The sequence below is a fragment of the Xylocopa sonorina genome, chromosome 7 (assembly GCF_050948175.1).
Source record: "Xylocopa sonorina isolate GNS202 chromosome 7, iyXylSono1_principal, whole genome shotgun sequence".
NCBI lineage: Eukaryota > Metazoa > Arthropoda > Insecta > Hymenoptera > Apidae > Xylocopa > Xylocopa sonorina.
This window is the reverse complement of record NC_135199.1, coordinates 2,848,038-2,863,413: the sequence shown is the minus strand read 5'-3', so window position 1 is coordinate 2,863,413 and position 15,376 is coordinate 2,848,038. Positions and strand designations below refer to the sequence as shown.

General features: G+C 27.8%; 4 protein-coding genes across 10 annotated transcripts; 2 read left to right on the top strand and 2 right to left on the bottom strand.

Moving 5' to 3' along the window:
• Positions 1-80: 80 nt before the first annotated feature.
• On the bottom strand, positions 81-1,232 carry LOC143425515 (uncharacterized). Its single transcript, XM_076898382.1, has 3 exons — positions 1,116-1,232; positions 543-879; positions 81-389 (listed from the first exon to the last, which is right to left on the bottom strand). Exons 1-3 carry the CDS (start codon positions 1,175-1,177, stop codon positions 180-182), a joined length of 609 nt encoding a protein of 202 aa, XP_076754497.1. The 5' UTR covers positions 1,178-1,232; the 3' UTR covers positions 81-179.
• Positions 1,233-2,716: 1,484 nt separating this feature from the next.
• Rab14 (RAS oncogene family member Rab14) lies at positions 2,717-5,704 on the bottom strand. The gene is made up of 7 exons (XM_076897701.1): positions 5,326-5,704; positions 4,370-4,482; positions 3,923-4,049; positions 3,734-3,851; positions 3,459-3,577; positions 3,302-3,370; positions 2,717-3,153 (listed from the first exon to the last, which is right to left on the bottom strand). Exons 2-7 carry the CDS (start codon positions 4,473-4,475, stop codon positions 3,036-3,038), a joined length of 657 nt encoding a protein of 218 aa, XP_076753816.1. The 5' UTR covers positions 4,476-4,482; positions 5,326-5,704; the 3' UTR covers positions 2,717-3,035.
• Positions 5,705-6,432: 728 nt separating this feature from the next.
• Positions 6,433-15,207, top strand: LOC143425517 (uncharacterized). Of its 7 annotated transcripts, none has more exons than XM_076898386.1 (5): positions 6,435-6,672; positions 7,480-7,576; positions 9,167-9,391; positions 13,037-13,136; positions 14,432-14,589. In XM_076898386.1, the coding sequence occupies exons 2-5, from the start codon at positions 7,495-7,497 to the stop codon at positions 14,454-14,456; spliced, it is 432 nt and encodes a 143-aa protein (XP_076754501.1). In that variant the 5' UTR covers positions 6,435-6,672; positions 7,480-7,494; the 3' UTR covers positions 14,457-14,589. The 7 variants fall into 7 exon arrangements, 6 of the variants coding, with proteins under 6 accessions (XP_076754503.1, XP_076754501.1, XP_076754505.1 ...); XR_013102045.1 differs by having other exon boundaries at positions 6,438-6,672; positions 13,037-13,246; positions 14,432-14,572; XM_076898387.1 differs by lacking the exon at positions 6,435-6,672 and adding an exon at positions 7,094-7,236.
• On the top strand, positions 9,921-12,051 carry LOC143425512 (uncharacterized). The gene is made up of 3 exons (XM_076898379.1): positions 9,921-10,002; positions 10,664-11,379; positions 11,526-12,051. The coding sequence occupies exons 2-3, from the start codon at positions 10,878-10,880 to the stop codon at positions 11,870-11,872; spliced, it is 849 nt and encodes a 282-aa protein (XP_076754494.1). The 5' UTR covers positions 9,921-10,002; positions 10,664-10,877; the 3' UTR covers positions 11,873-12,051.
• Positions 15,208-15,376: the final 169 nt, after the last annotated feature.

Here is a 15,376-nt window from a genome sequence, read left to right as displayed (position 1 = left end):
CTTTTGTTAAAATTAACTAATTTTGCAAATCTTTATACAAGATTTTGTTGTATATCGAGATCACAGACAGATTAAAAGTATTTAAAAAATGAAATTTATATTTTAATCATGCGTATATATACATATTCATACTGTACAATAATGATTTCTAATTGTTTACATTTATATTAATATGATAGTTATGATACCGAAATGTCTTTTAACTCTAATGCTGATACACCTTTCTGTTTAAATGGTAAATAAACACCTCCATACATCTGTAAACCAAACATTGTAATACTTGCAGTATCTAAAGGTTCTGCATCAGGTACTTCTCGTCCACGATAAAATGGCTTAAAATTTGCCAGAGGCAATACCACATTTGAAAAATCAGTACTTGACATTGGTGCCTAATAGAATTTAATATAATTTGTATAAAATAGCAATTGAAAATTATTATTCAAAAATTCTAAATTATATAATATTATAAAATTACAATGCTTTTTATAATTTATTATGCTTTTTATAAAAATAATTTATAAAGTAATATAACTAAAATTTACCATAAAAAATTGTTCATACGTTATATCTTCATTCGAATGAAGACCTTTGTGCCTAAGAACAATCTTGTAATGACTATTGTTGCCTTGTCCCCGACACCTGATTTCGATATTTTCAAAAGAGGATAAATTTAGGTTAGTCATTGTTCTTACTCCTGCAAAAGCAGCGCCGTTTGGTTGTGGATTCAAAAGAGTAAAGAATATTGCATGTTGGAAAATTTGTGTTGTTTGCAATGTTAAAACAGCCTTTGATTTTCCTACTGTTCTAACAGTATCTGATATTTCATTCCAATTATCCACATTATCTGTTGTTGTAAAATCAAAAACTATTTCTTTGTACCTAGTGTTAATTACAAAAACAATAAATGTATTTCACTCGAGTATACAGCTCCGTTCGCAAAGTTACTTTCAAAATAGCTTTTATTTTTAAGTAAATTTCACAAATAAGATCAGTAAAAGTTGTACATTTTTTATTCTTTATATATTGTATAATCCAACGATGGAAACAGGTTATAACAAACACGAATAAGAATCACATTATTAATATTATATAATAGCTAGTAAAATACAACTTACTCCTTTGTCAAGCAAAAGGCCATTCCGTTCAGTAGAATGACATAGATATATTTAAAATCCATTATTACACAACAATGGGCCGAACGGAGTTCATAATTAGAAGAAATTTGTAATTTCCCGTCAATGCAGTTTAACAGTGTGGTGGGGAGGGCGATTTCGACACTAACACCTGTTCAGGCTATGAGCCATGATTGCTGCAATTTAGCGTAGCGATCATTGATACGATCGCCCATTCTTAAACCGATCAAAGGAAATTTTAGGCCAAACCTTCTTATGAAAAAGAATCTCTTTACTCAGCTTCATTCACAATCTGAACCATTGGCTCGTTTACAGTCAATTGATTCTGTTACCAGAGTTTAGATTCATATGTTGACGAAATCTTCATTACTTGAATTGATCCCATTGGGGAAACTTAGACCGAAGAAATAAACCTTGAGGTGTAATGTTCTTTTTAGCATTATTTTTCCATTGATTTCAGAAAAGAAATTCGATTTTTAGCAATTATTCTAGCATTGATTATTTCTAAGATTCAAGTGTTTAAAAGGCTGAATGGGTTACAGAAGCTTCTATCTCTACAAAGTCTGTAATAGAACAATGATTGCTTTTAAACAGCTTGAAAAGCTTTTGTCAAATTTATTGTACATAACATTTTGTTTTCTTTTTGCCAATAGTACTACAAAATGTGTTACAATACGTATATAATCACAAATTTTAAAATTGTTTGGTTTACATTAATTTTGTTCCATTACACTAAAAGCAACATAAAATTAAATAGTTTATAAATCAAAGCATTTTTATTTATATATATATATATATATATCCATTTTGATTATAAGTAGTATGTAAAATTGTAACTTTGAATCGAAAAGCTGAAACTATTGATAAAGCATGTAGTAGCTATCAATCAAATGTATAAAAAATAATAAGTTTTGTAATATTCTTTCTAGACACTTTTATAGGATTAACACGAAAAGTGAATAAATATTTAAGATGTATATCAACTGTACAAAATGATATAATACTTCATTTTTAGCAGTATGAAAACCACATCGGTTTAATACAATATATCATAAATGTAAATACATAAATACCTGACTAAAAAGACCCAAGGCTACAAACATTTTTATCAAATTGGAAACATTTAGCAATTATATTGCAAATTAAAATGTAGTTTAATCAAAGAATAAAAGTTAAGCTCAACTTTACATCAACAATTTATATGATACGAAAATAGAATTGTAGCTGTAGAACACTAAACATGATATTAATTCTATTTTAGTATGCCATGCTACAATAATTTTTTGAAGAAATCAGATGTGTTACCAACAATCTTTTGCACCTAAACTTATAGTACAGTAGCTTTCAAACTGCAAATTATATAACAAACACGATCAAAGTCGTGCTCCATCTTGTCACATAAATTTAATTTACAATGATAAATATTTATCTTATTCGACTGTGTCATATTTATATTTATCATATTTTTTTGTGATTAAGTAAATGTTTGTCGTACAATGTACCTTGTACACATGTACTATAAGATTTGTGAGTATAACATATTGTCTAATATTTAATTCTTTTACGCATTAAAATACATAACCTATGGAAAATTATAATATATTCAAATTACAATAACCATAAAAAAAGCTTTAACACTGGAATATAAATTTCAGTGCTAATACAGAATCATTTGTTCTTAGTACAATTTATATGCATACATATACTGAATCATGTATCTTTCCCTTATTTTTGCAAATTAAGTCTAACTAGGAAAAAAATGATATCTTTCATTGAATAGATTCGATTTATCAAAGATAAAAGGATAAAGATAGTAGACTATTTGCGTACTATACTTAGTATAAATCATATATGCATCAATAGTACCAATGAATTCGTATCTCTATATACAAACAAATAAACCTAACAGGAGCAGGAATCCTTTCCACCCTGTTGTTCATTAGATACTCCTTGAAGATTAGTACGGCCTGGTTGACTTGGATTGTGTTGAACCCCAGATTCGGCAGCATTTAAGTCCAAACTACGGATACATTATCAAATCAATGATTTCTTTTTTATAAAGTATCGTGTTAGCTTTATAGCCGGTATAATTATTTTTTATTTGCGCTTTGTCTTCCTCAGAAGTAGTTAAATATTTTGTACACAAGCAAAAAAATTTGTCTACTAACCGGCCATCTTGTATACTTTGAAATATTTTCTTGGCTGTTTCCAAAAAGGCCTCTTCAACATTGTGTCCCCTGATAAAAAATGATCACACATTTAATGATTTTCTAATTATGTAATAACCTGATTTTTGTTCAACTTATTTGTGCGTTATTAATTTACGTTTTTGCACTAGCTTCTACAAACATAAGACCGTTCTCATCAGCAAATTGTTTTGCCTCTTCATAAGTAACATCCCGTTGGCCTTCCAAGTCACTTTTATTACCGATTAAAAATATAACCTGTAAATGTAACATGTAAAATTTTTTGTTACATATATAACATAAATCTGTTATTTATAGAGGATGAGAAATACATCATTCAACAGTTCTGCATCAATGTAGTTACACTTTACAGACGTAAATACCATTATGTAAAATATCATATTTTTTGCATACAGTGCTTGGATTTGTTAAATTCCTTGTATCTGTAAGCCAGCTGCTCAGATGATTATAAGTTGAACGACGGGTTATGTCATAGACCATTAATGCTCCGGCTGCACCTCGGTAATAAGACCTGAAGTATACATGTTACATTGCCTTTTTATCTAAAATGTTATAATACGATAAACATGAAATTATCTATACCTAGTTACTGCTCTAAATCGTTCTTGGCCAGCAGTATCCCATATTTGTAATTTTATTTTTTGTCCAGCTACTTCAATGATTCTTGTCCCAAATTCAACGCCAATAGTATGTGGGCAATCTGCCATAACTAAAATATAAACAAAAATTGTTACATTTTATGCACAATGTTATAAATATAGTAGTAAAATAATTTTATTTCTTAGAAACAGAACAGAAAATTTTATTTCAAATAAATTAAAACCATTTAATATATAATTATTAATAAGTATTTATAGACGAATAAATTTAAATTGTTCAGAAAAATTACTTGCTTTAATTTTTTATTCATTCATAATGACATTGAAATATGTTTAACAAAATATAATTACAAAATATTTATATGCATGTATTTATCGTTAATTACTCTAATATCATTATTGTGCTTAATTTTTAAATCGGACAACTTACATTTCTTTTCTGTAAACTGATGCAGTAAGCAAGATTTTCCTACTCCCATGTCTCCTATAATTATGTATTTAAAGATATAAGAGTAGTTATAAGGTCCAGTTGACATTGTGTACCTATAAGTAGATAATTTATATAATTTTTAGTCCCTTATCTATTTACATAATATACATTTTGTTACATTAAGTATTAGGTATCAAGGAAAGAAGATAGAAGCAATATATGAAAATGTTTAATGTCGACAAAAATTACTAGAAGAGACATATAAATACTTAAAATGTATTACATTCATAATTATGCTCATAATGAAGTATATTAAATATTTATAATGTACTTAAAATATATAATAACAAAAACAGCTACAATGTAGTAAAGAAGTTACAAAATTATTAGATATATAAATAAAGAATGTAAATATATTATATCCAAATTTGTTTCAATATATTGTATAATAATAAATTCTGATTTTTAAGAAAACAAATATATAATTACTATAATACCAATACGTTTGAAAAACATTGCAGACGAGTACTTTTGTAGAAGGAATTTTATTATTATAAACTGAGCCAATTAAATAATTGTTTTGTTAAATTAACAAATGAATAGAGTGAAAAATTACATATATTAAGCAATATTGTATCGACTCTTGGTTTTGTAACATATAATTTTGTACACATTTGTGTACATATATAAAGTGATATAAATTGTAAAAATGGTATTCGCATACATATCCATTCAAATGTTCCTCAACAAATCACCAAAGGTAAAACAGTAATTCCTTAAGTGACAATTATTTTACTATCACATAAAAGTTTTAAGTAAGATAATGGTTATTCTATAAAGAAATATAATAGTTTTAGGTTTAAAAAGTGTAAACATAAGCATACAGACTTCAATTTCCCGATGACAACTGTTCACTAAAAAAAGTTTCTGATGTCAACAATGCACCGTCGACTCACCGTTTTGTAGCTCACTACTGTAAAACGTTTTCCTGTAAATTGAATTACGAAGCTTCCCTCAAAATGTTACTACTACATAAACAATAAATTCTTGCATCGAACGTACAAGTAACAACCGTAATAACGTAAATGTATTACAGTTCTCTATATCACACGCAATATGGCAGAATACCGTCGCTAATAACGATGGCGGCGAATAAACGTCAAACCACCTATCGCTGCCTATGTAACTGTTCTACTTGGTGACCAATAGTCAACTGCTACAAGTTTAATTTTTTATCAGGATTATTTATGTTTGATGATAACTTTAATAAGGTTTTCAATGTGTGTTGTGAATGCAATGTTTTCGAATAGATAATTTTTTAAGACTATAAAAGGTGGACAGAGATAGATATTGTTTGACCATAATGGCGGTAATTTTGCGCATATATGTTAATGTACAAATTGTGGTGAATTTCAGACTGATATACTATCATTAAGAAAAATATTCAATATTGCACTAAATTAAAAGTAACATGTTTCGAAATTCTTGTATATTGGATGTGAAAATGTGACACTTCTCTTTACCGACTGATATTTCGTTCACTTGATCTATCGAAACATAAACCAACCAGATCCCAGTTCCATTGAAGCAAACATATTGATTGGTTTTTTTCCATTCTTATAATATCAACTATAAGTTATGAAATAAACAGTAAGTAACTTGAAATTATATATGTATATATACACAGAATACAATATCGATCTATAATTAATATTTCAGATTTTAACATAGTACAATTTTAATTCGATATAAAATTTTGTGCACGGCTATTAATCACTCAATTATTACGTTTTTCATTACTTTAATCTCATGTGCATATGTTGTTAAATAACACGTAGAAAAATTAAAAGAAAATGTACAGTAACTGCATCGTATATTATAATTCCGAGATGTAACCGCAATGCTTACGCATACTTTTTATTATCTAACTGTTAACGAATTTTAATGTATTTTGAAACAATAAGTATTACAAAAATAAGCTACTTGTGAAACAACCCAAATGTTTGTTACATGATTGGTGTAGGGATTTGAGTATGTAAAAGTTAACACTATACAGTTGGAATATGCGCACTTTCATAACTTTTGCGTGCGTTGTTTATGTATCTATTCATTAATGATTGAGATTTATCTTTAAAATAATTTCGTGTAAACTTCTGTATATAAGTTTAGTAATTTTGATAAGTGTTCAGCATTTCGATTTATTTATTTTAATATGCTTAATATAATAAGCATTCTGTTAAAGTGTTAGAAGGTTTTTGATTTAAGAATAGTATCAGTGAATAAAATTCCGCACATGTTAACAGGTGAGCGCGTACATGATTTAATAAAAGTAAATAATATTAATATTGGAGAAAAATTCACCGACAAATTTCATATAATTTCCCTCTACATTTTTGTATTATTGGATACGAATGTCCATTCTTCAGCACTTCATCAGTGCTTTTGCTTCAAAACATAAAATGATTAATATTTATTCGAGATTAGATTTAGAATTATTTTGTGTATTCGTTTATTGAAAGTATTACAAAAATGTGTTTTTATGTATATTTACACAATATAAAGCAAATGCTTTGTATCGATAACATTACAAGTTTCAAAAAAATAACACTATATGTACAAAGATTTTATATTAATCATTATAATAAAATTTATATATTTATTGGATTTGTTAAATCTGTGCAAGTACTAAATGTTTTTTGTCAGGTAGCCTATAAGTAACTTCAATACATTCTAAATATATAACTTTACTAAAGTCAATCATTATGCATATCTTAAGAATATATCTAAAATGTACATCGATCAGTAAAATCTTGTATTTATATTCTTTTTTTATTTTTATATGGTGTAGAACATATTTACCTTTATAGGTTACTGTCCTGTGTTATATCACAGAAGTTCTGATCAAATATTAAAATTTTTAAATAGAAAATTAGCATGTTCGTTCTAATAACTATGTTTATTTTTTAAATGTACATGCATTAGTATTTGAATGAAAAATGTATTGCTGTTAAATTTTACAAGTATTATTAAGTAAAATTAATTTTTTGTGCATATATACACGTACATTTTTGTATATGTATATTTATTGCTCATCATAACATTTGTTTTAGCATAATATATCACAGATGCCATACATTTTGGTACGTGGTAATCTTGCATCATATGGTCATAGATACCCATGGAGGGTTTTAGTATCAGGTCTTAAAGGTATAGTTTTATTTTTGAAGTGTTAAGTATTATTTATGTTTATGTTTAATTTATCTCTGTATTTGTGTAGTAAATATGTTTATGTTGCTAACCGATGTAGCCAAAGTAAATTGTATCGAGTTTTTATTTCTTATAACATGTATAGCACAATATACTCTATTATGTAGCAGATATATACATTTACACATCTTACACAATTATTTTTCATTTACTTCATTGCGACAACAGGCTCAGGTGAATTTTTTACAAAAATCTAATTTAAATATTTTTCTAGCATTGTTGTTATAATTGTATATTAAACATTTTGTTTCTTTCTATATGAATTATTTTCATAAAAAAGTAGCAAAAGAAATACTAATGTTTTTGGATTATTAATAATGGAAATAACACTTTCATATGTTTTATATTGTTCATATTACAATTGTATAGTAATAATATTTTAATATATATCTCTCTCTCTCTATCTCTATCTCTCTCTCTCACTCTCTCTCTTTCTCTCTTTCTCTCTCTCTCACTCTCTCTCTCTCTCTTTCTCACTCTCTCTCTCCCTCTTAAACATTTTTCATAAAAGAAAAATAATTGAAATATCAACTGATTTAACATGATTTAATATGTTAATATATTAAGTTTGCAATAGAATTTTCTTTATAAATGCATAGCTTTATGAGTTACAAGTATATATACAAATATCGTACTTTAATTTGAAAGTGTTAAAAAAAAAATCTATTAGCTCTAAATTATTGTGTCTAAATTGTAATACTACCAATATACACAATCGATACTTTTCTGTTAGTTTAATGGTAGAGGATTATCCATCTATCGCGTAATCTGTGCGCAGAATATACGGATTAGTTACCATTCGATCATATGTCACATCGTACCGCCCTCTATGAACCATTGACAGAAATGCACACGATATCAGTAAAGAGCCAAAAAAACTTCAAAGGAAAATAGAAAATTTTTCTTTAAAGTTTATACATTCAGGTCAGTTATGTGCAAGTGTTAAATAATGATTGAATTAATATTCTTATTTATTCGAAGTCATGACTGGCTGTTATTAATAGAAAAATAATGTGTTTCGTTGCTTGATACGTTACCCGCAGAAGGGGACAAATTCTCAGTTTCTGACAAAATTCAGGGACATTTTTTGACGAGACGAAGTCTGCCCAATCAGTGCAACTGCGCAATACTTGTGCACTAAAAAGTTCTCGCCTTTGCCGATAGGCAAGTCAGTTTTCAAATCTTACTGTTAGAAGAAACGTATCTCTGCTTTCTACTGATATCGTACGTACATTTGTACACTTACAAAAAATGTACAATTGTGGTAGTGATTAATTCACTGTAGGTTTTCCCGTGTACACAGATTGCACGATAAGTGAATAACGTTGCTTTGCGACAAGCGATAAAATTTATCACATAGATTGAGAGTAAGAAGTCGATTATAGACATTAGTTTTTGCTTAAACTTCATTTGTCACTTCCTATTAAACGGTTTTATAAATTTTATTCTTTTTTTCAATATAAGGCGCACAAAAATCGGAGTAAGACATCGAATGTTGTAAAAAACGTGTACTATTCGATTGTGTTGTAGCATCAGATATAGAACAGCTGAGTCGCTTTGCATCTGGAGGATATTGCGACGATTCGACAATAGTGTATTTGCAACATCCTTGTGTAATATTAACTGCGTTAGAAGTTCTTGGTTACAAAGTTGTGGCTTCATCAAGTACCAGTGTTAAACAAGATTATAATGAGTATATGTGGACTATGAGAAAAGATTTTTCCGAACCTGAACCTGAGCCTGTTCTTAAGACAGGTATGATATGATATTAATCAGTTTTAAAATAATATAAAATAATGTATTAATATATTAAAAAAATATTTATATTTTTAATAAAAAAATGTGCAAAATTTGTATTTAAATCACGGAGATGGTATTATTTTCGATTTTTATATAAGAATTATAAATTTATAAAATTTTTAAATTTAACTACCAATTTTATTTAATTAATATAATTAACAAACATAAGAGGAAAGAAAGTTATTAAATATATTCAACATACATGTGTCGATGCATGCAAAAAGAGTAATATATATTAATTGTAATAATCATATATAAATTAAAGTAAATATTTATGTTAAACATGAATATATTGACTTATTAAAAAGAAAATCTCTACTAGCCGGATTTAATGTACTTAAAATTATATTCGGAATTGTACTATATTACCGACTTGTTTATTGGTTTTAGTACTTTTCTGTTAGAGTTCTCTACTTGTAAAACGTTGAGTGTGTTGTATTTTTTTTTATTTTGCATATCTTCGCGAAGGTGTTGTATATATTTTTCATTTTAGAATTATTGTTTGATTAAATTGTCTGGAATTTGATTACACCTCATAGATTACAACGAATTGTAAAGGACTCGAGGTATTTGTTATGTATATAAATTGATCCTAGAAAAAATATCAGCAAACACAAGCGTAATTTCACAAAGGTTATGTGGGTGTGTGTGTGTGTGTAGTTAAACTTTTCATTTGATATCGGATGTGGCATTAAATATATTGTATCAAATAACTATTATTTTAATGTCGGATCGGTATAAAATTGTTGCTGTTGCATTGATCAATATCAGCAACTCTCCCATCGACGTTAGGAATTTTTCTATTGATCTCTTAGTTATGTACGCGTGAAAGTCCAATTACACACATACAACTTGCGCTTCGGCAAATTTTCCAAATTTCACGTAACAGAAAATGCGTGATTTCGACAAATTAAATTTTATTATTTCAATGGTTCTCAAAAGGTGTATTATATTCAAATAATTTACGTATATTTGGACATTTATTTTCCAAATCAAGAATAAGTGAACATTCAGAGCTATGATGTGTATATTTGTAAACTTTTTATACAAGGAGATTATTTTATTGCGAATTACAAGTTTATCAAAAGTATAAGTATGCTTTTTATATAAAAATGATTAGAGTAACTCCTATTTGTAACCCCAATGTATTTAATTACCTTGTAATTACATTTTCTAATTTTTTGAACGTTTATATTGTTAATATTACGCGGACATTATGTGTCTTAGTTTTGATTCCGTATAAGAATTCCATATATTCTCTTAATTATATATCATAAAGAACTGGTATTCTTAATATACATTAAATTCGTATATATTATATAAAAAATTGCCTATAAGCAAAAATGTGTGTTGATAAATACAAGTTACATGAAAGATATGTATGGACATACAAAAAAAAGGATTAAGATAGTGTTGTGAAATTAAAAAAAAGATAGGAGCCATGGTAAAGAAAAGGGGAATTGTATGGAACTACTACAATAAGAAAATGTTGGGTTCTCAAGTAATTGCATTTTGTAAATTTTGCAATCAATCGTATATTCAAAATGCTACTCGTATGGAACGGCATATATGGAGATGTACAAAGTGTCCAGAAGATGTTAAGCAACAGTTCATACAAGTAGCACATAACAAGAAACATAAAGCAAACAATCTTGACAATAAAGTAAATAATGCATGGCCTAAACAAGAGTCATCAGTTGATCAGAATATTACGGACACAGAGGTGGAAGACTTAGATGATTGGAATTATAAAAATCAATCTTTTAACTTAGTTGAAAGATCTAATGCGATGCAACAAAATATGGAGTTAGTAATGCAGAATAATACAAAGATTTGGGTAAATCAGGACAACATAATAGAAAATAATGATACAGACACAAGCTCTGCCAGTAGAAATTGGGAAACAAATCCGAATGATACAGGAAATGGAAATATTCCACTTGGTAATTTGAAAATTGTTTATATTTTGGAAAACATCTAAATCTTAACTTGCTTGTAATCTATTATTAGACCTTATAAGATTGTACAACTAGTTCTCAGGTATTTATTTAGAATTAATTTCTAAGGTGCTCTTAAACATTTTATGCAGTTGAATCTCAAGAACGGTCAAATTCAGGTCATCAAAGAAAGTCATATAATCCTAGAAGAATATCACAGTGGCCTGTTTCTTCTGTGCAAACATCTGATTCTTCTGCTTTACAAAACAAAATATATCAAGAGCAATTGTTAGAAAGACGTGCCTTAAGAAGAGCTGCAGAATTGGAAGTGCAACGTAAAGTATTAGAATTAGAAAGATTTCGATGGGAATATGAAAGAGATAAACTTCAAACTGAATTTCGTTGGGCTCACGAAACTCGTATGATGCAACTTAAAGAAGAACGAGAAAGACAATTGATTGAACAAAGTAGAATAGGGACAGTTTCGCATGTTGACTAATTGTAAATAATGACTTTTATTATTGATAATGAATAATATCATTATATACTTCTATAGAAGAACATTTTTATACTCAAGATTATTTACAATTTTAATGATATACATAAACAGACAACAATAAGAATGTAAAAAAGTATACAACCTATTTAAAATAAAACATGACTTATTTTTTATGTTCATATGGAGTTTTGTATATTTAATATATAATATTTTTAAATAATACATTAAGAAGACTATAGTTTTAATAAAATACAAGAATGACATAAGTTGCCTTGTATGTTTTAAATAATGCAAAGTTGATATATGTATAATGTGAGATTAAATGTTTCTTTAAAATTCTGTAAAAAGATTCAGAGAATCCGGAAAATTGAATAGGATGCTATCATATTTTTGTGAAAACCTGTTTACTTTTTTCAAATTAATTTTTTTGTATATATTATGGTCTATTTTGACATCCTAAGTGTCAAACTTCTTTTATTATAAATTACATGTATGGATAATAACTATTTTTCCTCTATTGTATTAAAATTTATAATATAACTAATAGGAGATTTTCTTTTTGCACGTGAAAATAAAAAAGTTACAAAGTCTGTTTGTATCTTTTTTGACAGCATTCTAGAAGCAACATTTTTTTTTTGACAGTAAAAGAGGAAGTCTAGCAACCCCTTTTAGTGCAACAATGTCGCAATCAGGGAATGCAGGACTCGGAAAGTTAGTCAGCGTAATAAATGATGATAATTACTATTACGTTGGTGTAAAAGCTTCCCCATATTCGAGTACTTGCGCTGTCTTTGGTTTAAATTCGGACGAAATTTTGGCGCTCTTCAAGCGTTTTCCAGACTCTGGACCTAATGCGATGAATGCCGTTACCATCAAAGGTTATTATTGTTAACTTATCATACATGTTTAGAGAGTAGTAGACTTAGTTTTTTAAGTAATAAGACATTTTTTTACACGATATTATATTAAATATTTCGTAAATTTCATAAACGTATCGCTGCCATAACGAATTGTATGTTATATTTATAACTAATCGAGCAACATGATCGTGACATTTTTTTTTTTTCATCGAAAATTTGTATTCTGTGAATTTTACTTGAAAAGCTTAAATGTAATATTCAAAACAAATTCTTATTTTTAAAAGTCAAATACGATTTATTGCAGGACCACCATTTACCATCATTAACGCTTTGGCAGAATTAGGATATCGAGTTATCTGTAGCTCGGGGGAAACGGATGTACTCTGGACACTCCAAAGGGAAACGTAAAATTAACAATTATTCTCAGGATTAAAATATATAATAAAATATTATGTACTTATATACTTCAAGCACGCGTGTACATTTATTAATGTGCATGTATAATGGAAGATCAGTGCGTGAACAAAGTATTACACATTATTTGCATATGAAAAATTTATGTAGAAGAACATACAAGTATACGAAGTGGTATGTTCACATTCGCTACTACATTTTGATCAATATTTTTTAACTTTCTTAGAGATATATACTTTTTATCGAATGTATTTACAACAAGTTTTCACGAAAAATTTTAGCTGTTTACCTATATTACATTGGCCAAAGGTACTTAATAGATTAAAATTATCATTCTGCATTCTTTTATACTTAAATATGTTTGATTTTCTGCGGTTTCGAAACGAAGTAAGATAATGTTTGTATTCAGCTTATTTTTATATGAACTAATAACAACAATTATATTTTATATAAATTAATATCAATAATTATGACGCTAATAAGACTGTATGAATGCAATTTCCCAAATTTTCTATACTTTTTCTGTTATTAATATGTCTTTGCAACTATTATTTTACTTCGTGTCGTAAAATTGCCTAGAAAATGGAAAAATAATTAGATGCTCTTGATACGCGCGTAAAATTATGAGATATTACGAAAATGAAAAATAATGAAATTTTGTTGAATTCATTATTCTTAGTCTATTTAAAATTAGAATTACTTTTCATGCTGTATAATATATTAATTAGATTTAATATCTTGGGTTAAAACAATTTCTGCATTTTATATGCGCTTTGATTTTTAGTTAAATTGTATTGTTACGTTACTAGTTTCCTATACCTATAGGTTGTAACACTCGTATACAATGTACGGAATCAAAACTAGCGATAATGTTGTGTAACGTTGTCGAAGAATATGCATTGTATTCAGTCCTGATTTAATTTATTTATGAAATTATAAGATATGATTTTTCTAGCGTACTATCAGGCTTCGTAATGTAACAAATTCTGTAGCAATTATTAAAATATTCTTTTTATTATGAAATAATGAAAAAAGGAAACTGTATGCTGGTCTCATTTTCATACACGATTTCGGTATTCATGTATCTTGTAATGTTGTATACACATGAACTGTGTAAATGAAATACACTTTTTGCATATTGTGAATGAACATTTATTACAAAACACGTTACTATTATAATTTACAATTTTTTATATACTTTTTCGTAACAACTGATAATTTACAAAACGTTAGCAATCAGTGTAGCACAATTTGACTCATATAAACATATTTTATTTTTTGTTAGCGAAATAATAGGAAAAATTATCTAGGTAATAATTACATCTACAATAACCATGGAACACAACCAAAATCATGATCATCACGATGCATGCTGCGATATAAGTAATAATGTTGGTATGCGACAATCTCTTACGGAAATGGAATTCGAACGTGGTATATGGTACGCGGGTAAGTAATTGAATTTATTCAATTTTAATTATATTACGTTATTTATATATGAATCGTGTTGTCGTATAACTTTTAGCGCAATCTAATGACTTGGATCGTGTGAAGGTGTTGCTGAAGAAAGGTGTTTCAGTTAATGTGGAGGATTTAGCTGGATATACAGCATTACATTATGCAGCTCGAAACGGACATCATGAAATTTGTAAAATATTACTAAAAAATGATGCAGCAGTGAACGCACAGACACGTTGCGGCCGTGCCACTGCTCTACACAGAGCAGCTATGCAGGGGCATGTTAATATTGTTGAACTCTTACTGAAATTTGGTGCGAATCCCAATTTGAAAGACGCCGATGGTTACACCGCTTTACATAAAGCAATTATGTCTCGTTCGATTATCGTGTGCAGACTTTTAATACCATGCACTGATCTGTCATTGCTCGCTAATGATAAGCAGAGTATGGAACACTTTACCAAAGAGAAATGTTCCGAAATTTTACCATTTTTATTAACATATATGAATAAAGAAGAAAATGTTAACAGTCAATAAAAAATGTTCAGGTCTAATGAGGTCCTCGATTGTAGTACATTAAAACATAGCCTGTGTCTAGTGAAATGTATAATATGAACAATAGTATAAGAAAATTATTAATGCTAAGAATATCAGTTAAAAAGAAACAACTTTTAATAAATAGATAAGAAATTTTTGTAACTTTTTAATTTACCAACAATTCAATTTTAATCGTGGATAAATGTAAAATAAAGTAATCGTTTATTACATACAT

Coding starts and splice junctions, on each gene's coding strand:
- LOC143425515 (XM_076898382.1), bottom strand. CDS start 1,177: ATGGATTTTAAATATATCTATGTCATTCTACTGAACGGAATGGCCTTT. Junction 880..1,115: donor GCCTTTTGCTTGACAAAGGA/GTAAGTTGTATT, acceptor AATTAACACTAG/GTACAAAGAAATAGTTTTTG. Junction 390..542: donor CGTATGAACAATTTTTTATG/GTAAATTTTAGT, acceptor AAATTCTATTAG/GCACCAATGTCAAGTACTGA.
- Rab14 (XM_076897701.1), bottom strand. CDS start 4,475: ATGTCAACTGGACCTTATAACTACTCTTATATCTTTAAATACATAATT. Junction 3,852..3,922: donor CGATTTAGAGCAGTAACTAG/GTATAGATAATT, acceptor TGTATACTTCAG/GTCTTATTACCGAGGTGCAG. Junction 3,154..3,301: donor CAAAGTATACAAGATGGCCG/GTTAGTAGACAA, acceptor ATGTATCCGTAG/TTTGGACTTAAATGCTGCCG.
- LOC143425512 (XM_076898379.1), top strand. CDS start 10,878: ATGGTAAAGAAAAGGGGAATTGTATGGAACTACTACAATAAGAAAATG. Junction 11,380..11,525: donor AAATGGAAATATTCCACTTG/GTAATTTGAAAA, acceptor CATTTTATGCAG/TTGAATCTCAAGAACGGTCA.
- LOC143425517 (XM_076898384.1), top strand. CDS start 14,481: ATGGAACACAACCAAAATCATGATCATCACGATGCATGCTGCGATATA. Junction 14,596..14,671: donor ACGTGGTATATGGTACGCGG/GTAAGTAATTGA, acceptor TATAACTTTTAG/CGCAATCTAATGACTTGGAT.